The 22,511-nt window shown below is 42.8% G+C and overlaps 1 protein-coding gene across 5 annotated transcripts in view; it reads right to left on the bottom strand.

The window, feature by feature from the left end:
* Positions 1-17,376: 17,376 nt before the first annotated feature.
* The window catches only part of LOC147895933 (V-type proton ATPase subunit B 2), a 56,725-nt gene continuing 51,590 nt past the window's right edge, over positions 17,377-22,511 (bottom strand). For all 5 annotated transcript variants that reach the window (XM_087382308.1, XM_087382307.1, XM_087382309.1 and 2 more), the window contains 2 exons: positions 17,773-17,856; positions 17,377-17,654 (listed from right to left, as the gene is read on the bottom strand). In XM_087382308.1, coding sequence (XP_087238434.1) covers positions 17,469-17,654; positions 17,773-17,856 — 270 coding nt within the window. In that variant the 3' untranslated portion in view covers positions 17,377-17,468. The remainder of the gene's footprint in view (positions 17,655-17,772; positions 17,857-22,511) is intronic.

The following is a 22,511-nucleotide window of genomic DNA, read 5'->3' as shown; positions in this document are numbered from 1 at the left end:
GATGCCCTTTTCCAAACAGTGACTTTCCTCCGCAGAGTGTGGGCCTTACCTTGCTGGAGATTACCGAGACTAGCACTATAGTCATCCATACACTTAGCAAAGAGTAGGGTAGACGTGGTCTGGTAGGGACGTGTATCCACATGGTTTACCAATCCCGGCTTTCCCCCTTCTGTACAGTATGGATGCACCTCCCAAGTCGATCCCTACATATGAAATTAAATTTATCATGTGGTTAGACCTCCTCCAGTACAGGCTTACGGAGGGGACCAGGAGCTCCCTGCCAAGACCCAGTTCTATCGTGACCACTTCTTGAGGGTATTGCCAATTGGGGATACCCCTATGGCTGAGGCCAAAATCCTCTTCACCAAGATGGGTGTTAATCTCACCTGTGAGACACCTTGGAGGGTGGGGAAAGTTGAGGCACCAACAAGGCCACTGGTGGTAAGATTTCGAACAAAAGAGGATAAATCTCCACTTTTTCTTGATGTCGAACAACTTGAGGCATTGTTCAATGTTTCTTTAGCGTTGGTACCTTGCTGAGGAGATCCATAACGAATGAGTGCCTAATGAAATATTTAAACACAATAAATGCAACCAAAGAAACTTTCCTTTAAAAATACATAGATGTGGAGCATAGAAATTACCAGTAATCACTAGAATTTTATGTATGTCAATTAAGATAAGCATCCAAGGCATGTTGAGAAACCATGCTCGACATCATGTGATAATATAAGCATAGCACTAACCCAATAGAGTGCTATAAAAAAAAGGGTTAGATGACCTAGCCCTAACCCTAAAAGGGTTTGTATATATTCTACAATTTCAACTAAATCTAGTGTACAAATAGTCATTTGTTGTGCTCTCTCTAGCTGTGCCCTCTCTCCTCATCTCCACTCTTCTCCTCTCCCCTCTTCATATTCTGTCATGGTATCATAGCTCCCTTGCCTTCCATTGAGGCATTACGATCCTTGAGAGACTGAGAGTGATTGAGAGATTGAGAGTTCTCTTGAGTGACGGTGAGTTCCTTCTGTTCAATTCTGTAGAGAGAATTCTGTCCATTTCAAGAAAATAGAGAGATAGAGAGATCGAGAGATTGAGAGCGACTGAGTGTTCTTTCACTTCCGTTGAAGAGTGATAGAGAAAATTCCATCCATTTGAGAGAAATTTCCGTCCATGTGAGATTGAGAGATTTTTGTTAATCTCCTTCCATTCGATCCATTGTCCGAGAGAGAGAGACTTAATCCTCTCTTCTTGCTTGAGAGATTCGAGAGAAAGAGAGCGATTCCTTCATAATCTTTTGCGAGAGAGAAAGAGAGATTCATCTCTAACAATCTCTTTCGACTTACGAGAGTGGTAGAAGAAGCAGAGGTCACCAAGGAGCATCGAGCAAAGGTTTTTCTATGCTTGGGCATTGAGAATGCCACAAACAACATCAACTCTAACCACTCAATCAGTAGCAGCAACTAAAGCAAGACAGTGCCATAGCCATCCAACTAAGGCAACTGGCACGCCAGTAGAAAGGCACCTTATGAGCGCTAGTCCTCAAACGAGCCACCAACTTCTACACCTCAGCCAATGAGCAAACGATGCTGCAATCTCTACAGACAGAACAGCCTTGGCCTTGACAACAAGCTTCAACGGCCCTCCACGATGGCCAATGCACAGCCTACAATGGATCAGCAAACCATCTAAAGCCTGTAGCCAGCCGTAAAGCCCTCCTCTGCATGGGACGCTCCAACCAGCAGGTCACTTGCCATGCAGCAGTGAGGTCTCCATCGCACAATGAACGCCCCCTACAAGCCTTCTCAACGATAACCTTCTGAACCTATAGCTGCATCACCTCCAGCTCTGCCACACAAGCCGCTTCCAAACACCCATGACTCTTGAGGTGATGACGGCCAGCAACCACTGATAGCCTTCACATGAACTAGCTCTTTCAACTTGCAACGACAATAGTCGAGCTCTTACAAGGCTCCAAGCTCCAACAACTATGAACTTGTGAGGACGAAGACCATAGCATCGTCCTTCATGCGATGAAGAATCAAACGACCTTGCAACGCTCTGCATCTACAAACGGCACCCCTTCAGATCTTAGTTGACAGAATCTTCGAACGGAATCTAAATCTTTGTTAGCATCCCTTAAGCTTCTGGTAGTTAACCACACACATGCCACATGGCCTCCACCTTATCCTTAGTCTCACCACACAAAGGTGCACTTGACACGTGCAGATCTGTCATCAACCACATCCCTATTGACACATGGTAGATAGCATTGAACTAGGGTTACTTGAGTTAACCCTGAGTTAGTGGTTTGGCCAAGTTAACCACTGCGAGGTAGGTCAACTTGACCCTGGGTTAGTCATAGTGGTCAGTGAAGTGCCAGTTCATCCTATCCAATCAGCATTGCCACCTCAAAATGTGCCAAGTGGCACTGGTCCCCTATCCAAGCACACTGACCTCCTACCAGGCACACTGTGCACATTGCATGTGCACCCTCTTGCCACATTATTCATTGCTCCACTGGCACATCCCTTGGTAGGCACACACATGCATGTGACTTTGAGTGACACATCATCACTAGCACCCTCTTTTGGTACTTCCACCTAGATCAAGCGGTATCTCTTGATCCAGGAACATTTTGAGGGCTCTCCAAAAAGAAAAAATGCTTGATTTTTTGTTTTCTATGTGCTCATCACATGATGCACCCATTTCGGCACAATTATCACACACTTTTGAGCCTTGGCGAGACAAATCCACTTCCTACATGCACATCAGCCTCTACATTGATGCATCTAGCCCAGCACCTAAAACAAAAGAAGAAAAGAAATTATTTGCTACTTTTACATCGCTTGATGGTTGGCGTAGTTCTATTTTAGAGTATTTTAGTTCATCCATAGCGGAGAGAACTCCAAAGTAGCCAATCAAAGCCATGCCAAAAAATTCATAAATAGTTCCTACTCGGAGTCAGTCCCTTCACTCACATGCGGTTTCACATCATCACATTACGTGAAACCTGACGTTCCATAGTTCAGTGAGTAGACTTCAGAGTGTTCAAAGACATTGACCGATTGTTTATTGGACAGATAGCACATGATTTGATTTCACACACACATACCATTATCGTAAAGCCTATTTGGCTATTTCATGGTATTACGTACTTTATTTAAGCCTTCTAAAGCCTCTTGGCTATTCTCGACATCATTTTGCCACAAGCCTTGTAACAGATTGGATTATATATTGCAGTTCTATCTTCACCGCTGACATTTTAGATTTCACTTGATGTAGTCAACTTTTTGCAGTTGATTCAGATAGTGATTTCATAGACACTTTGAGTACATTTCTTACACCATGTCTACGACTAGCAACCTCAATTTGGAGGCATCTCCTAAGCTAGGTAAATCCAATAACGGCACATGGAAATACTGAATGGAGACCATTCTTGTACTTTAGGACAAATGGGAGTATGTTGATGGGTCTACCCCTAGACCATTAGATGATCTAGCCAATAGTAGCTCTACTCCATCTGTTGCCACATCACTAGCAGCAATGGGATCTACAGCTTCACCAACAGTGTCCACATCTATAGCAGATCCTACCATTGCTTGAGCACAGGAAGAATGGGATAAGAAAGATAAGTATGCATATCATCTGATCAAGAAGAATGTGCAAGATGCCATGCTAGGACAGCCTAACACAGTCAAGACATCAAATTTAGAAAAATGGGATAAGTTCACAGCTCTTATAGTCTAAGTACACTTCCAAGATTCTCACACTGAGAAACCAGATCAACTAGAGTTTCCACAATAGTAGTGAAACCCGTCATGCTTAGGTACTCAGGATGAAGGATTACAACAATCAACTCACAGCAGTAGGAGAGACCATGAATCTACCAAAAATGGTTCAAGTCATCTAGAATTGACTAGGAGAGAGATACGAGGATCTAGTCCAAAGTATTGCCATTCAATGGAAAATTCTGACATTGGAAGAACTCTAGTCTTACTTGGTGAAGAACTTAGGACACAAGCCATTCACACATGCAAAGGTCATTCCAATTATCAAGCATTCACAGCTTGAGATAGAAGTAGAGGCATAGGCAGAGACAGATTATTCTAGTGAATCGATCATATTCAATAACAAAATCTGCATCAAAGACAGAATCATCATCCTCATCAACATCAGAACCAACAAAGAGATAATCATTTCAATCGAGGAAGATTCCAAGGACGACGGAATGCATCCACCAACGTGTCAAACATTTAGTGCAACTATTGTCATAAGTTTGGACACTATGAAAGAGATTGTCGCCAGAAGCAGTATGACTAAGACGGTCAATCCAGCAACAAAATCAAGGGAAATCATCATGGTGGACATTCAAGTCATAGTCATTATGCTAATGAACATGAGAACATGTTTCTTGCAGGCGAGGATATGCAAAAGGCTAAAACAATCTATCTTTACATTGATTGCAATTCAAAAGGAGAATTTAGTAATCAAGTCGACCAAGCAGATCAAGATCCTTGGTACATTGACAACGGTGCATCATCTCATATGACAAAGCATCAGGAATGGTTCACAAAGATGAAACCATTAAAATGACAAAAGAATGTCATCTACACAGTACATAATACACCGAATCCAATTCAAGGGAAAGGCATTTTCCCTATGAACAATTTCACTGGTACGAAAGGATTAGTGAAAGATGTACTCTATGTTCCGAAGCTCAACAAGAACCTCTTGTTAGTAGGTCAAATGACATAACACAACTATCGAGTCATCTTCGATTGAGATGAATGCACTATCAGAGACAAATCCAGAGGATATTAGCTAGTAGGAAAAGTAGTCAAGGAAGGACGCTTGTTCAAAATGCTAGCTACAGTACTATATTTGCATGCCATGTTAGCTCAACTGCAATAGATGCCACTTTTCACAAAATGGCATAAGAGATATGAACATGCTAGTTTCAAAAGCTTGATAGAGCTCATAAATCATGATATGGAAATTCCTAAGCTACAGTTTCTTGGAAAAGTTTGCAAAGCATGGTGCTTCGATAAACAAAAGCGAACCAATTTTGGCAAAAGCACCTCTCAAGCACAAGGTATTCTTGATTTGCGACACACAAATGTATGGGGTTATGCCAAGACCCCGCAACATCAATGGTTCACTTTACTACTTGACTCTCATCGACAACTATGGTAGATATTGTTGGTCTACTTTTTGAAATAGAAATCTGAAGTCTTTTCCAGATTTCAAGAATTCAAAGCCATTGTAGAAAACCAGATAGGCTAAAAGATCAAAGTCATGAGATGAGACAGAGAAGGTGAATACATGTCCAGCATTCAAGAAATTTTGCAGAAGTCATAGCATTTAAAGACAATTCACATCCAAATACTCCTCAACAGAATGCAAGAGCTGAAAGGAAGAATGGTACTTTAGCAGACAATGCTAGAGCAATGCTTAGTGAAAAGCATCTTCTGAATCAGTATTAGGCAAAAGCAATAGCCATTGTAAACTGCTTGCTTAATTGGCTTCTGACTGAACCGGTTCAGGGTATGACACCTTATGAAGCCTTCACTGGACACAAGCCACACATTGGGCATCTTCGCATATTCAGTTCATAGCATATGCCCACATACATGACGATCATCACAGAAAATTAGATGCAAAGTCACACAAATGCATCATGGTTGGCTACTGTAAAGAAAGCAAAGCATACAAGTTGTATGATCCCATCAACCGAAAGGTCATTATCTCCCAAGATGTAATCTTTGATGAGGAACCAAAATGGAAAACCTCACATACACAGGAGAAAGACATATTGATTACTCAGTTTTCTACAGAAAAGGTTGATGAAGAAGAGTAAGAATTGCCAAAAGCACCCCGAGAAGGACCATAGAAACTTAGACGATCTACTAGGGAAATCACCAACTATGATCTTATGGCTACCATCATGGCTATAGAAGAGCCAGTGCACTTTGAAGATGCAGTTGACAAGCCAAAATGACAAACTGCTATTATGAATGAAGAAATGGAAGCTTTGTACAAGAATAATACTTGGAAATTATGTGACTTCCACCATGAAAGAAGGCCATAGCAAACAAATAGGTATACAAAGTGAAGTACAATTGATATGGAAGCATATAAAGCCAGATTAGTTGCAAAATGATTTGCATAGCAATACGGTCAAGACTACGATGAGACTTATGACCCAGTAGCAAAGATGGATTCCATATGGTTCTTGATATCGATAGTGACACTCAACAGATGGAATGTGTACCAGGTCGATGTCAAGAATGCTTTTTTCAATGGTTACCTAGATGAGGAAGTCTACATATAACAACCAACAGGTTATATAGGGAAAGAAAATCAGGTTTGCCATCTCAAGAAAAGTCTCTACCGCTTAAAGCAAGCACCCAAAAGTTGGTACAACAAAATCGAGAAGTACTTTGCTGATCAGGGATACATGAAGTCCAATGCAGAGCATACTCTCTGTGATCGAAAGCAATGATAACTTCATCAAAATGCTAAAACAAGACTTATCTACAAAGTTCGACATGAAAGATCTATGGTCTTGGAATTAAGTCCTGGCGAGATTCAGACAGCACCTTTATGAGTCAGCTGAAATATGTTGACAATCTCTTGAAGAAATTTCATATGGTAGATTGCAAGATTGCATCCACTCCCATGGAATAGAGTTTGAAACTTGGTACTATCAGTAGCTCATTGAATCTCTTATATATCTGACTATCACACGACCAGATATTTGTTATGTAGTAAGTTCACTTGCACAGTTTATGGCAAATCCAAAACAGTCTCACTGGAATGTAGCCAAAAGAGTATTGAGATACATCAAAGGTACAATACAATTTGGGATAGAATACAGTGGAAGTCATTCAAGGTTGCATGGATTGTGACATGACTATGCCAGAGATCATGAGACCAGGAGATCCACACATGGATATGCATTTTTCCTTGGTCGAGGTACTATATCATGGTTGTCACAATCATGGTTGTCAAATAAACAACCAACTGTTTCTTTGTCTAAGACTGAAGCAGAATATAGGGTACTCACTACAGGTGCATGTGAGCCTATATGGCTCAGAAGACTATTGTCAGAAATAGACTACTTTGATGAATCAAAGCCAACAACAATATACTGTGATAATGCAAAAGTTCATGAATGCTGAAGACATGTATTCACCTCCTCTATCTAATCTCATGACTTTGATCTTTATGCCTGTTTGGTTTTCTACCATGGCTTTGAATTCTTGAAATCTAGAAAACACTTCAAAATTCTCTGACCCAACAATATCTACTGTAGTCATCGATGAAAGCCAAGTGGTAAAGTGAACCATTGATGCTACGGGTCTGGGCATAATCCCATACATCTGTATGTATCAAATTAAGAATACCTCGTGCACGAGAGGTACTTCTGCCAAAGTTGGTTTGCTTTTATTTGTCGAAGCAGCATGCTTCGCAAACTTTTCCAACAAACTGTAGCTTCAGAATCCTTATTGCCATATTTTGATTCGTGAGATCTAACACATACTTGAAATTGACATGACCATATCTCTTGTGCCATTTTGTAGATAGTGGCATCTGTTGCGGTTGAGCTGACATGGCATGCTTATCTGGTACGGTAGCTAGCATTTTGTATAAGCGTCCTTCCTTGACACCTTTTGCTACTAGCTAACATCTTTTGGATTTGTCTCTGATAGTACATTCATCTCCGTCGAAGATGACTTGATAATTATTTTCCGTCATTTGACCTACTGACAAAAGGTTCTTGCTAAGCTTTGGAATAGAGTACATCTTTCACCAATCCTTTTGTACCAGTGAAATTGTTCATAGGGATAACACCTGTCCCTTGAACTAGATTTGGTGTATTGTCTGCTGTGTAGATGAAATTTTTTTGACCTTCTAATGGTTTCATCTCTGTGAACCATTCCTAATGATTTGTCATGTGAGATGATGCACCGTTGTCGATGTACCAAGGATCTTGTTCTGCTTTGTATTAGTCGGAAAAGAATTCAAGACCAGAGGCTAGAGGCTAAGCATGGCGATGCTCGAGGGCCATAGGGGAAAGGAGATCGTGAGGGCGAACCGTTATCATGGGAGGGGAAAAGAAATTAGAAGGGGAGGGAATAAAGAGGGAGACTATGACACAAGGGGAAAGGGAGAGGGGGAAGAGAAGCATGTGCATGATAGGAGGAGGAATGTAAAGATGGAGACATCAAGGGAAGAGGACCATACTTTATTTGAAAGAAAGGATGGGAGGGAAATATCAAAGTACTAGCTAGGTGGCTTTACAAGAATGAGCGTGTCTCATCAAGGAATAGCCCCCTCCTTTTATAGCCAAAAGAGGGGGTCTCTCCCAATTAATGTATCCTCCCACATGCATGGTGTGTGTGGAAAAGTCTCCCATGTGGGCTAGGCGGTTACGCACTCTCAATTGTGTGCGACAACCCTTTGCCTCAATTTTCCACATAAATCAAGCCCCATATCTCCAGTCTATGATACTCCCTTGGTCTCTTCCCAATTTTATAATATGTTCAAACCTCTAGGAGGACAAGTGGAGGGTTGGCACAAGGAATATTGCCACCTCATCCTACTTTCCCTATTATTTAACTTGCTCTCTTGGACCTTCTATACCTCCTCCACATGGGCCTATCCCATATGGAGGGAATAACTCAATATAATATCCATCTCCACTTATTTTATATTACTTCTCCCATGGACTTTGAGCCATATCTCACTAAATACAGCCTAGGTGGAGGGGTGGCACATGGAGAGCCATGCCACCGTACATTTTATGATATTACTATCATGGATTATGTACAACACACCTTATGGGTCCTCTTACGTGGAAGGGTGGCACATGGTCATGCCCTGCCACCTCAACCCTGGGCCCTATGCACACCATATTTTATTATACTATTGCCACATATACAAACACACACACATATTAATGCCTTTTTCCTTAGATAAATTTATCCATAACATTGGTCGACTTGATAGTTGAAATCCTCTTTTAGATTATAGTCAGTGTCTAGGTACACTATATCAATTTGCTGCATTTTCTCATTTGCAAGAAACATATTCCCATGTTCATTTGCAAAATGACTATGACTAGAATGTCCACCACGATGATTTCCTCTACGTGTGAAAATTCCCTGCTGGATTGACTGCCTTGGTCGTACTAGTTCTTGCGACAATCTCTTTCATAGTGTCCAAACTTGTGATAGTAGTTGCACTGAATGTTTAACACATTGGTGGATGCATTCCCTCATCCTTGGAATCTTCCTTGATTGGAATGATTTTCTCTTTGCCGATGTTGCTAAGGATGATGCTCATGCTGATTCTGACTTTGTTGATGATGACCTTGTTGTTGCTGATGATTACCACTTCTCTAGAATGATCTACCTCTGCCTCTGCCTCTCCTTCTGTCGGAAGCTGTGAATGCCTAATCATTAGAATGACCTTTTTGTGCTTAAATGGCTTGCATCTTGATTTCTTCACCAAGTAGGACTAACTGGAGCTCTTTCAGTGTCGGAATTTGCCATTGGATTGCAATACTTTGGACTAGATTCTCGTATCCCTCTCCTAGTCCATTCAGAATTACTTGAACCATTTCTATGGGATCCATAGTCTCTTCTGCTGCTACAAGTTGATTATTGTAGTCTTTTATCCTGAGTACGTAAGCATGACCAGTTTCACTGCTATTGCGAAAACTCTAGTTGATTTGGTTTCTTAGTGTGAGAATCTTGGAAGTGTTCTTGAACTCGTAGAGAGCTGTGAACATATCCCATGATTCTTTCGATGTCTTGACTGTGTTGAGCTGTCCTAGCATGACATCTTACACATTCTGCTTGATCAGATGATATGCATACTTGTCTTTCTTATCCCATTCTGCCTGAGCTCGGACAATGGTAGGATCTGCTACAGATACAAAAATTGTTTGTGTAGCTCTAGATCCCGTTGTAGATCCCGCTATTGGTGCTATGACAACAGGTGGAGTAAAGCTACTGGTGGCTGGATCATCCAATGGTCTAAATGTAGATCCATCGACATACTCCCATTTGTCCTGAAGTACTAGAATGGTCTCCATTCAGTATTTCCATGTGCCATAATTGGAGTTGTCTAGCTTAGCAAATGCCTCCAGATTGAGGTTGCTAGTCATAGACATGGTGCAAGAAATGTACTCAAAGTGTTATGAAAATATTTATGTGAATCAACTGCAAAAATGTTGACTGTGCCAAGTGAAATTTGAACTATCGGTGAAGATAGAACTACAATATATAAAATCCAATCTATATTACAAGGCTTGTGGCAAATGATGCCGAGGATAGCCAAGAGGCTTTACAAGGCTGAAATGATGTACACAATGTCGTGAAATAGCCAAAGAGCTTTACAATGGTAGCATGTGTATGTGAAATCAAATAATATACAATCTGCTCACTAAACAATCGGCAATGCCTCTGAACAACTTTAAAGTCTACTCACTGAACTGATGAATGTTAAGTTTCAGATAATGTGATGATGTGAAACCATATGTGAGCGTATGTATTAATTTCGAGTAGGTACTAGTCAAGAATTTTAGACATGGCTTAGATTGGCAACTTGGGGAGATTCCAAGCGTCCCCTCTATGGCAATCTAGTCTACTCTGATCTAGATCGATACCAACCGTCAATCGATGAAAGAACATCAAATAATTTTTTTTCTTTTGTTCTTTTTAAGTGCTAGATCAAATGCATTGATGTAGAGACTAATGTACATGTAGGAAGTTGATTTGTCAATGAGGCTAAAATGTGAGTGATACTTGCATCAAAATGTGCATGTGATGTGACGAGCGGGTAGAGCACAAAAAATCAAGTGACTTTTCTTTTTGGAGCACCCTCAAATTCTTCCTGGATCAAGAGATACGACTTGATCTAGGTGGAGGGGTAAAAGGAGTGCAAATGGTGCTCAATGATGATGTGTCACTGTGGGTCATATGCAATGATAATGTGGCACTGTGCCTAGCAAGAGGTGTGCCTGTGAAGCACTCTGTGATGATGTGGCAGCTGGGTGCACATGCAGAGCCTGTGTGTGCATGACAGGAGGTAACAATGCCTGGCTAGGGACTGTGTGCCACATGACAATGATGAGGTGGCAGTTGACTATTGATTGGTCAAAGTGATGATGTGGCATTTTGACTTTGACTTGCTGACTTGGCAACTAAGGTAGCAAATGATGTGGATACCATGGGTTAGGGTGATGTGGCAAGCATTGATTGGTCAACTTGCTGATGTGGCAGATAGGCTTGTACACAGATGATGTGGCAAGTAATGATGACATGGCACACGGGCCACGTGTTAGTCAACTGACCTTAGGTGATAAGGTTGGTAGTGACCTTGGGATAAGGTGGCCACCACATGTTACAGGGAGACTCACCGAAATCTTTGAAGACTTCGATGAAGATGCTGACAAAATCACAAAGATTCTGTCACGAAGCGAGGCGTCGTTTGAATTGTCTTACCGTTAGGCTATCGTAGGCTGATGGAGCTACGTGCTGGCATAGCTGAAGCTCGTGGAGTCGAGCACTGCAGGCGCACTGTGGAGAAGGCCTTGCAGCCCTGTACGTACCTGTGCCATACTACCGCCGTACAAACCGTACGGCTCCTGCACCAAATTCCGTACATTGTCGCCAACCTTCGTCCGTACAACCTGCACGTGTGGTGCCGTACAACCTGTGTCGACCATATAGTACCTTTCGCACTTTCTGCGTACAGGTCGTACAGTTGCATTTGACCTTTCCTGCAGGCACTCTTAAAGTTGATCATTTGGCTGGTAGACTTTGCAAGAAGCCATTGTTTGGCAGAGCAATCTTTGGACAGATTTGAGCATGACCTATGAATTGGGCATTTTGTTAGATTAGGGGCTTTTGTCCATTTTTTGGCACACATTGCAAGCAAATTGCAAAGATTGGCTAAGAAATTGGGGCTTTTGTAGGAGATTAGCTATTTGGGTGAAATTTGGCTCAATTTCAACTCGAAATTTGGGGCTTTTGCAGATCTAATCTGAAATTTGGGGCTTTTGTTTAGAAATTGCAGATTTGGGGCTTTTAGTAAATTTGCCCCTTTCTGGTTGCAATTTCAAACCACAAATTGGGGCTTTTGTGTCGGGAGAGCAATTTGATAGATTTTAGTTCACACTAGCACTTTTGGCAGATTCTAGAGAGTTTTTGATGCTTGGACAGATTTCTGACAGTGCAAGTGCAGAAATCTGAGTTGCATTTATAGCCAGTGCTTGGCTGTGTTTTTTGGGAGTTGTGCATTTCATTCCCAGTAAGGGAATTCAGTTTTGTATCTGCTAAAATATCTTTCTCAGATATGGCCCAGCAAAATCAGAATGATTTCCCGTTCGGTGGTCTTTCACAAGAAGACAAGTTGGATGGTACCAACTACTCCCTATGGAGTTTTATGGTATGCAATATTCTGATTTCTCGCAATTTATGGGATTATGTGAATGGGGATGAGATCCGACCAGCAAGTATGGCACCTAATACCCCTCCCCAGAAAGGAGGTGGAAAAGGTCGTGCACAGGGTGCAGTTGCAAGGACAGGTTGTTGGTGCAGCTGTAGCCACCACTCCAGAACAAAAGAGATGGGATTCACGGGATGCCTTAGCTTTGTCATGCATCTCTCTTTCAGTGAAAAGATTTATCATTCTCCATATCCGTTTGTGTAAGACCTCGAAGGCAGCGTGGGATATCTTAGAAAGCATGTATGCAGCCCAGAATGATGCAAGGGTATCTTTCTTGAAAAGAGAGTTAAGTAATACACATATGGAAGAGGGTGACTCCATGTCAGTCCACCTCACAAAGCTACAGGATCTTAGAGAGCAATTATTGAACATTGATGAGATTATTCCTGATTCAGAGATGATTACCACCACTCTGAATTCTCTTCCTGAGACTTATCTTAGCTTTCATACCTCGCTAAACTTATCATTGAGGAGGGGTGCAAATCCTCTCACTTTTCAGGAGTTGATAGGACTTCTGCTTCAGGAAGAGCAAACCCAGGTGAACAAGCTATGCTCTCAACATTCAAGTCAAAAGGAAAGGGACAGGCAAAGACATCAGTAAATGAGCCTTCCAGTGGGTCAGGACAGCCTTCACAAAAGGCTAAGAATGATGCAAGTAAGCCCAAGAAGAAGGGTTTTTGTCATTACTACAAAAAGCCAGGTCATCACATTGCAGAATGCAAGAAAAGGCTTGCAAAAGAGAAGAAAAATAGCTCTGGTATGGTTGTTTCAGATTTAGTTCCTCATGCATCTGACGGTGGGGATGCTGCAGCCAACTTTGTTGGACAAGATTATGCCCTTTTATCTTGCATTTCAGATTCTAGGCTGGCTGCTCTAGATGCTCGGGATAGTACAACCACTTGTAATGGTGATACAGATGCCTTTTTGACTTGCAGTTATGATCCTTCCACGGATGCATCAGATTTCAGTGTCAATGAAACACTGAATACTTGGCATTTTGACAGCGGTGCCTCCAAGCATATCACTTCTAGGAAGTGTCTCTTCACTTCCTTGCATCCACCTCCCGTTGGTAAGAAAGTCACTTGTGCCAACAACTCGTCATATTCAGTCGTGGTACAGGAGAAGTTGAGCTTATCGCCACTGATGGCTCAGTTTTCAAACTTTCAGATGTCTTGTATGTGCCTGGTATCACCAAGAATATCTTTTCAGTGTCCACTCTTAACAGGGCTGGATTTTAGGTCATCTTTGAGGATGACAAATGTGCTGTCCGAGACAGAGAAAATGATTATGCCTTGAGTTATCTGGTACTCTGCTGTGTGGGCTTTTTCAGCTTGATCTTTTTGAGAAAAGAGCAGCCCATGCTCTTGCAGTTTCTACTCCTACTGCTGCCATGCAGAATGCAGAGTTATGGCATGCCATATATGGCCACATGCATTACAACAGCTTGATGACACTTCAGAAGCACTCTATGGTTGATGCATTGCCACCTCTTGAGATACCTCCTCCACATGCCTGTGAAGGGTGCATTTTAGGTAAGATGCATAGATTCCCCTTCAAAAAGGATGGTTCATTTAAAGCTATCCGAAAATTATAGCTTATACACAGTGATGTCTATGGTCCCATGAGGACTCCATCATTGGGTGGTCATCTCTACTTTGTTACTTTTATTGATGATGGGCCTTTGGGCTGAAGCACAAATCAAAAGTGTTCATGGTGTTTAAACACTTTTCAGCCATGGTTGAAAATGAATCTGGACTCAAGATATAGACATTGCGCACAGATAGAGGTGGGGAATACTTATCTGCAAATTTTGATGCTTTTCTGAAAGGCAAGGGTATTGTGCATCAGGTCACAGTGAGGCTGACCCCTCAGTAAAATGGCAAAGCTGAGAGGAAAAATAGAACTCGTATGGAGATGGACAGATGTATGCTGAAAAGCAAACACATGCCTTACAAATTCTGGCTTGAAGGTCTAATGTGTGCCAACTACATCTTAAATCGGTCTCCCACTAAGGCTTTGAAAACAAAAACTCCCTATGAAGTCTGGAATAGGAGAAAGCCTTCAGTGGATCATTTCCGTGTCTTTGGATGCCTTGCATATGCTCATGTGCCAGTTGAATTTCGGCATAAGTTGTCAGATAAGGCAATTAAGTGCATATTTGTTGGATACAGTGCAGAAAGCAAGGGGTACCATCTCTACAATCTTGCTACACGCAAGATCATTGTCAGTAGAGATGTGATATTTGCAAAAAATTCAGCTCACTCAAGCTGAATTTCATATGCCTTCTTCTTCAGAGGATGCTTTTGAGGGGTTGCTACCCATTGCCTTGGGTTCCCCTGCTGATATTTCTAATGCAAATCAGAATTTACAGCCACCTCTCGATGCTCCAGTTCAACCATAGGATGTCTTGCCACCTCCACAGGCAGTGGAACAGGTGGTTCAGCAAGAAATTGTAGACATACATGCAGCAAAAACAGTCCCAAACTAGCTGTTACAGACTCTGAGGGAGAGTAAGATTGATGCTCCATTACCTGGCAGGACTCGCAGTGCAGTAAGACACATGGAAGGTGCTAATTCGGTGGAATCGGCATATGCAGGTACTCTTCTCGATGAGGAGGAGCTTGCAACATTCGAAGAAGCAAAGGACAATGTGCATTGGATGAATGCCATACACGATGAATTGCAGTCCATTCAAAAAAATCAGCCTTGGGATGTCGTAGACTTGCCACCAGGTAAACATGCCATTGGTACACGATGGGTTTTCAAGGTGAAACGGAGGCCAGATGGCTCCATTGACAGATACAAGGCAAGGCTGGTTGCCAAAGGCTATGCTCAAAAAAAGGGCATAGATTATGAGGAGACTTTTGCTCCTATATCCCGGATGACCACCATCCGATCTGTTATTGCAATGGCTGCACATTTTGAGTGGAATGTTCATCAGTTGGACATTAAAACAGCCTTTCTAAATGGAGACTTGTTGGAAGAGGTTTATGTCAAACAACCTCCAGGCTTTGAAATTTCAAGAAATGCACTTCAAGTATGAAAGCTGAATAAAGCTTTGTATGGACTGAAATAGGCCCCTCGTGCATGGTATGCCAAGGTTCATGCTTTTTTGACCAGCAAGGGGCTGCATAATAGTCCTACTGAGAGCACCTCTACATCAAGAAGGATGGGGGGAAAATTTTAGTCATCATTCTTTATGTCGATGACTTACTGCTCACAAGGTCCAATAAAGATAATATTACAGATTTCAAAGCTGATTTGCAGACCAACTTTGACATGTCAGATTTGGGGTTGCTTCACTTTTATTTGGGGATCTAGTTCTCTCAAGAGAGACGTGGCACTGTTATGTCTCAATCCAAGTATGTGCAAAAACTCTTGGATAGATTTAACATGCATGATTGTAAGCCCATAGCCACTCCCATGGAGCCGGGGCTGAAACTCACAATGCATGATGCAAGAGAATCAGTTGATGCCACATTTTACAGTCAGGCTATTGGATGCCTCATTTATCTCTACAACACTAGACCTGATATTTAGTTTACAGTATCTCAGGTGAGCAGGTATATGATCAACCCAAAAACTATGCATTGGTAGGCAGTTAAGCGCATCTTCCATTATTTACAGGGCACGAAGTCTTTTGGCTTGTTATTTCCTAGGGGAGTGACTTGCAGATGCATGCCTACAGTGATTCAAATTGGGATGGTGATTATGACACTAGACAGTCCACTAGTGGCAATTGTTTCTTTATGCGTAAAGCTTGCATTTCCTGACTGAGCAAGAAACAATCTACATTGACTACCTCATCATGTGAAGCTGAGTATAGGGCAGCTTTCACAGCAACAGTTGAATGTGTCTGACTGCGTTGTCTATTTGCTGATCTTCATCTGTCATTGGAGGGTCCTTCTCCAATTCTCACTGATAGTCAGACTGCCATTATAGTGGCAAAGAATCCAATGTTTCATGCTCGCACGAAGCACATTGAGGTTCACTATCACTACGTCAGAGAGAAGTTGCATGCAAGAGAGATCAGTATGATCTTTGTGTCCACACATGACAATGTTACAGATATTTTCACCAAAGCACTTCACGTGAAAAGTTTGAGGCATTTCACAATGCCCTGAACTTATATCCGTTTGATGATTAATCATCCTTGTACATGACATTGGCACTGCAGGGGGGTGTTACAATTATAGATATAATTCAGCAGTGACCAATGTAATTTAATACGCTAGTTAGGGACACTTTTCCCTCTTTAAGAGGTTTTTCCCCCTAACCGCAGTTAGTCCACTAACTATGGTTAGTGACTACTAAGGTTTTGTCACTAGGACAAAACCTTATCTCACTCCTTCAGTTGTATCTCTCTCAGTCTCATCTATTTGCAACTAAGCTTTCAGCTCTCACTCTCTCCTGCTTCTTGCCCTCATTTGCTCTCTCTCCCATTCTCACAAAGATATGCCGTAGGGGGGGAGCCCTTTTTTTTTCCTTTTGGGGGGGGGGGGGGGGAGAGAGAGAGAGAGAGAGAGAGAGAGAGAGATGTGTAGACTGAGTTAAATGGTATTAAGACATGTCATACGGATGGAGCCTCTACTCTTAGCTCTCTAAAAGCCTAGCATTATAATCTCAGCCACTTTCCACTTTTATTATACTTGCAAGCCAAGCCATACAAGGCACAAGCCTACGCTTCTTCACAAAAGGCAGCAAATTGAACAAGTGACCTCTTTGTTCTTTGAAACTAAAATAATCTTTATTAGATCTCAAGAGCTAAAGCATACGGCACAGAGCCTTAATCAACTGCACAACTTGGTTAGTATGCCTAACATCACTGGATCTAAATGACAACTCTTTCAATAAAAACAATGGATTTCCAAGAGACTACAAATCTCCAACAGTCAATTGTAAATGTTAAACCACAGCTGCAGTGACATTGAGAACGAATGCTTTGATCAAAGCGCAGAGTCTCTGCTGTAGAATTGGTCCAAGGTTTTCCCAGGGATGCGCCGTAGCAGTTCTTTTGGGAATATCCTCAATAGAGTCCAAGCAAGGTCAAGGGACTGAAATATATCTCGAGTGTCATATGCTCCCTGTGTGACAAACTTGCGCTCAAACTTCTCCAAGAACTCTAAGTATAGCTGCATCAAAAAGGAAGCACAATCAAGACTATGACTCCATCCAATGTCAAGGAATCAGAAGAGACTGAATTTGTAGAGCCTAGAATGAAAAATATAGGAATGTCGTAGGATAGCTCACCAAATCTTCCGAAGACAATGCTTCCTCACCAACTACAGCCTTCATTGCTTGCACGTCCTTTCCAATTGCATAGTTTGCATAGAGCTAGCAAAAACCAACGCTTGCAAACTATCAAATTGATGCTATCATCCACATAAAGAAGGAAAAATGACACAGCTAACAATCTTTGATTAGTATTGAATTTCTAATTCCTTGAGATAGACTGCAATTACATCCTTCTCGCTACTTTAACCTCTCTCCTCAAGGAATCACAAGTTGAAATCAACCATGGGCATCTGTAGAGGTGGATGATTTTCTTGTGGCAGAAAACTCTTCCCATGATGTTGTCTGCTACTCGGGATAGTAAATTACAGCAATGCACACTAAACTATTTAGAATCGTTAAACATGGAAACAGGGTGCAGAGAAAGCCTGTGCATACTCACCAAGCATAGTTACCAGGGGAACATCCTGAAAGTGCCGAACGCTTGGAGGGCTGGAACCCAGATCATGTGGGAACAGTGTTCCAAAACATGGGAAACACTATTCCGTCGAGTTCCGCGTGGCAATGGGCCACAGGCTGCCTTCTTTCAGTCTCCCTCAGCTCTCCAAGCCACTCCAGTCCTTTTAGCCTCCCTAAACACTAACTCCACTCCCCTCTCCATTCCTGTGAGCGTTGAGCTTGCTCCCCAATCTACACTCCCTACTCCACCCCAAGCCTCTGAACTTTCATCTCTCAAGCTCTCACAAGAGCGATTTGCTTCACCTCTCTCTCTCTCTCTCTCTCTCTCTCTCTCTCTCGCTTTTAACTTCCCCCCCCCCCTCTCTCTTTCCCTCCCCTTAACGTCCCCACCCAAAAAAAAGAAAAACATGGCGGTTCCCTCTCCACCCCGTACTACCCTCTGCTGCTGCCATCATACCACTCCTGCCTCCACTCTTCCTAGACTATTTTGGGCTTCACAACAGCCTTTGGGGCAAAGGTTGCACCCCGCTGCAGTCAAGCTGACTAAGGCAGCCTTTTTGGTTGCCCTCCACAAGCCCGCACCCCCGAAGAGGCTCTTCGGTAGCGTATTTGGCTGCCCACCAACAGCCAGCACCAGCCAGTCAACAAGAGGCAGGTGCTAGTTCCGCCAGCGCTCGCTCTCTCTCTCTCTCTCTCTCTCTCTCTCTCAGACAGTGACATATCTTCACAAGATTTGGGCAGGGCTTCACTAGATTTGGGCCCTGCCCAGCTGGAGACCACCGAGGTTGGCACACTAGTCATCTAGACGACTAGCCTAGTACGCACGCATATCCATATGGTTTGCCAATCAGGGTATTCAGATGGACTAACTTCCCCCTTCTAGTACAGCTTGGATACCCCATCCCCTCTACTCCCACAAGATGAGATCAACCGTATCTTACGGTTGGATCAGCTCCAGCTCTAAATGTCACGGAATTTGGTGTTTGGGTGGGGGGGCACCAAGGTCTACTTCTATTGCAACCACTTTCTAAGGGTATCAGAGGATGTGGTGATTATCAAACCTCAGTGCCTAGAGGATAAGTGAGTCTCGCATGCACTAAGGATAGCCATTGGACACATGTGGGTCTCATCCCATTATTTAAGGACATAGTCACAATGAAACGTGTTTCATTGTAACTGCAATGTTTCGCAACGTGCAACACGTTTCGAAACATTTCAGGCTCAATGAAACGTGGGTAGGGTGCACTATGAGTAGCCAGAAAATTTTGCAAAGTACTTTTGAAGAACAAAATCCTTCGTACGACGGCGCCTGTGCACAGCCCTACTGTTGTGATCACCCGCGACCTGTAAAGTGTATTCAGTAGGCTGAACTAGGCCAGCCGCCATCCCCTACACATAGCTATCAGCCATGCAAAGCCCTCAATCAAGCATATGCAACCTAGCGAAGCTTGCAGTTACTCCGCCAGCAACACTCCTTGAATCTTTAGTTCATCCACCGCCAAAGAGCTTGCAAAGGATAACCTAGCCGTCAAGCCTACAATGATTTCTTCAGCCTTTGACGAGTTCTCCAGACGCATAGCTCCATGGACCAATAGTACCGCTGCTAAAGCAGCAGCAAACAGGGCCCCCAACGATTACAAGGAGAATCGAAACTAATTGCCAGCGCAAGGTAGTGTACTGCGGAGGAATAGCACTCATTAAGGAGTTTAAATCAAAACCAAAAGACTCTCAGCCTTAAACTGATGTATGGCCAACTATATGTGTTTTTTTCGGGATACAATTTAGGTACTCTAAAAAATAACGGCAGTTGCTTTATGCAATCCTTGGGAGTTGCCATGTGCCCTCCCTAAGCTGTTGTATTAGATGGTTTTTCTTTTGTCCCAAAGACATTTTGGTCTCCTGTGGACATTAATAAAATTCTCTCTCACATCCGCAGATGCTGTTCTCGTCCCATTAGCTGAAGATTGAAGCAAGGAGAGCCACAAGCACAACCGTATCTGTAGACTATACACATTGGAGGAGGTGGAGATAGAGGAGCACATCTTGTGTAATTACCCTGTATATTATGAGATCTGAGGACGATATTATTGCCTATTGCAAGAGGGACACGGGTTTGGGCCTCTCTCCCGAATGATTCACTTCTAGGACCAGGTTTGTGTTGGTCCCTATCTGATGGAGATGTGATGGCATAGAAAGATCTTGTTGCGCCGTATCAGAGAGCAAGAGAAGACAATGACACATGAGACCGAGATAGATCGTGCCCAGTGACATGTCACAGACTTTTACACATTTGAGTCTACAGCAGGACATCGATGATATGAGGGCTGAGCAGATCAGTGAGATGCAATGACAACGAGGAGAGATGCAGCTAGAGATGCATGAGCTACACACGATGCAGAGATGGACCACATCCCATCACAACCATATTCTAAGGGGATTGCCCGCTCAGAGGTGTCACTATCAACATGGCCCACTGGATACAAAGATCACGGAGACCACGTCCCCACCGCCGCAGAGAGAGACGAGCCAGTAGACACAAATACTAGACATTTTCACAGCTCATTGAGAGCCACCCTGGCACCGGCTTATGTATTTTCACTATGAGATTGAGTACTAGTTTTGACTCTTGTATTTTGAGTTTGGTTCAGCGTAGTATTCAACGAAGGGCCTTAGCACACCCTCTACTTCAGCCCACAATGGCTTGCATGGGTTATCTTTGTGTTTGTACTTTGTCTCATAGGCCTGCTTGGCCTCCCGAAGATGGTCATCTCTCTCTCTCTCTCTCCCTCTCTCTCTCTAGGCAAAATGTCTTCTTTCATTGATACATTAGGGGGCAGAAGTTCAGCTCTTGCAGACACCCTAGTTCCGATCCTGCTATATGCCTATGACTTGGTATTGATCTCAAACATAGCGGATGTTCTAAGCCACATTTGGGAGCTTTAGAGACACACTCTTATAACAGAGATATGAAGGTCGACCTTGGTAAAACGAGGGCTAGGACCTTCAACACTAGCAATGCCCATTTCAGCATGAGTCCTTCTCCCTAAGGGGGAGCAGTTGAACTTTGGATGCACATTTGCACGACCTTGCTTAAGTATGAGGCCAGCCACCGCTGAGGCCCGTCTAACAAGAGGACATGCATCAAGGTCTATGCTAGAGAGAGAATGCCTTCAGGCTCATTTATAACATGTCAACACAAAATCCATCCTCTTTGACTCCCTAGTCAAACCAACTGAACTCAATGCAAAGCGAACATGGGTATTTCTAGTCCTCACTCATGGTACCAAGATGGCCTTTTCAAGGAGCAGTTTCTTCACTTAACCAATGATGGGTTCATCCAAATACCAAGGGTATCTCAAGGTCCACCTTTCGCATGCCATACGAATAGCCATAGGACAGCTCTAAACAGCCTCCCACATACTCCAAATTGAAGCGGGAGGCAAGATAGAGGCCTTCCCCCTCTCTTTATCAAGAAGGCTTTCACCCTCCATTTCCTCAGCATCTAAGAAACACAAGGCAAACACTTTGCCCAAAGCACGCTACTAAAGTTTAACGTATGCACAAAGAATATGCATACCATTGGATCCACCCGTTTGATTGTTTGCTTTGATAACAGACCAGATACTACTTGGAGGCACCCATTGCATCCATGTGTTTCCTTGTATGACCATCTCCACTATCCCTGTAGGCTGTACCGCTCAGACTTCGATTCCTAAGATCTCCTCAAAGACAGACATCTCCTTATGCAAGCAATGTCAGCTTTGGTCTCAGAACAGCATGAGCAAACACTTTGTTCCTCCACCTTCACAAAGGCCTTTGGTTGCTCAGACTCATGAGACCATCTCTCAATGTCAGAGATAAAAATATATTCACCAAAATCTGCATACCTTATCTCGGCAACACTCAGTTTGTCACAAAAAAAAGATCTCCTAATTCTGTTACTGCATTTACTGCTGGCTTTGGCTCCTCTGAATCTTGATTGGAGTACTCCTTTTCTAATCAACCTTCTTTCTACAATCCTTCGCAAAATGTCATGGCTGGTCACAATAAAACCATTTAATCTTTATCTTGCTTCCAGTAGATGAAGAGTCATCCTCATCATCAATTTTGTTATTTCTCTTCTTGTTGGGTTTGTCATTGCCAGGCTTGCCCTTTCCTTGTGCAGCAAAGGCTTTGCCATCGGATCAGCCGAACTTCCTCTCTCGAGCTTTTCTTCTTGGAGATGTAGGTGCACTAGCTCCTCTAAAGTAACCGGTGCCGACCGTTGCCCTTCAACCATGGTTGTCACAAAACCTTTA

This window comes from Dipteris shenzhenensis, chromosome 12, assembly GCF_047967505.1.
Source record: "Dipteris shenzhenensis isolate YYH24624 ecotype China chromosome 12, Dip_SZ_1.0, whole genome shotgun sequence".
Lineage (NCBI taxonomy): Eukaryota > Viridiplantae > Streptophyta > Polypodiopsida > Gleicheniales > Dipteridaceae > Dipteris > Dipteris shenzhenensis.
Note: the sequence above shows the minus strand (reverse complement) of the source record. Positions and strands in the feature narration are given on the sequence as shown.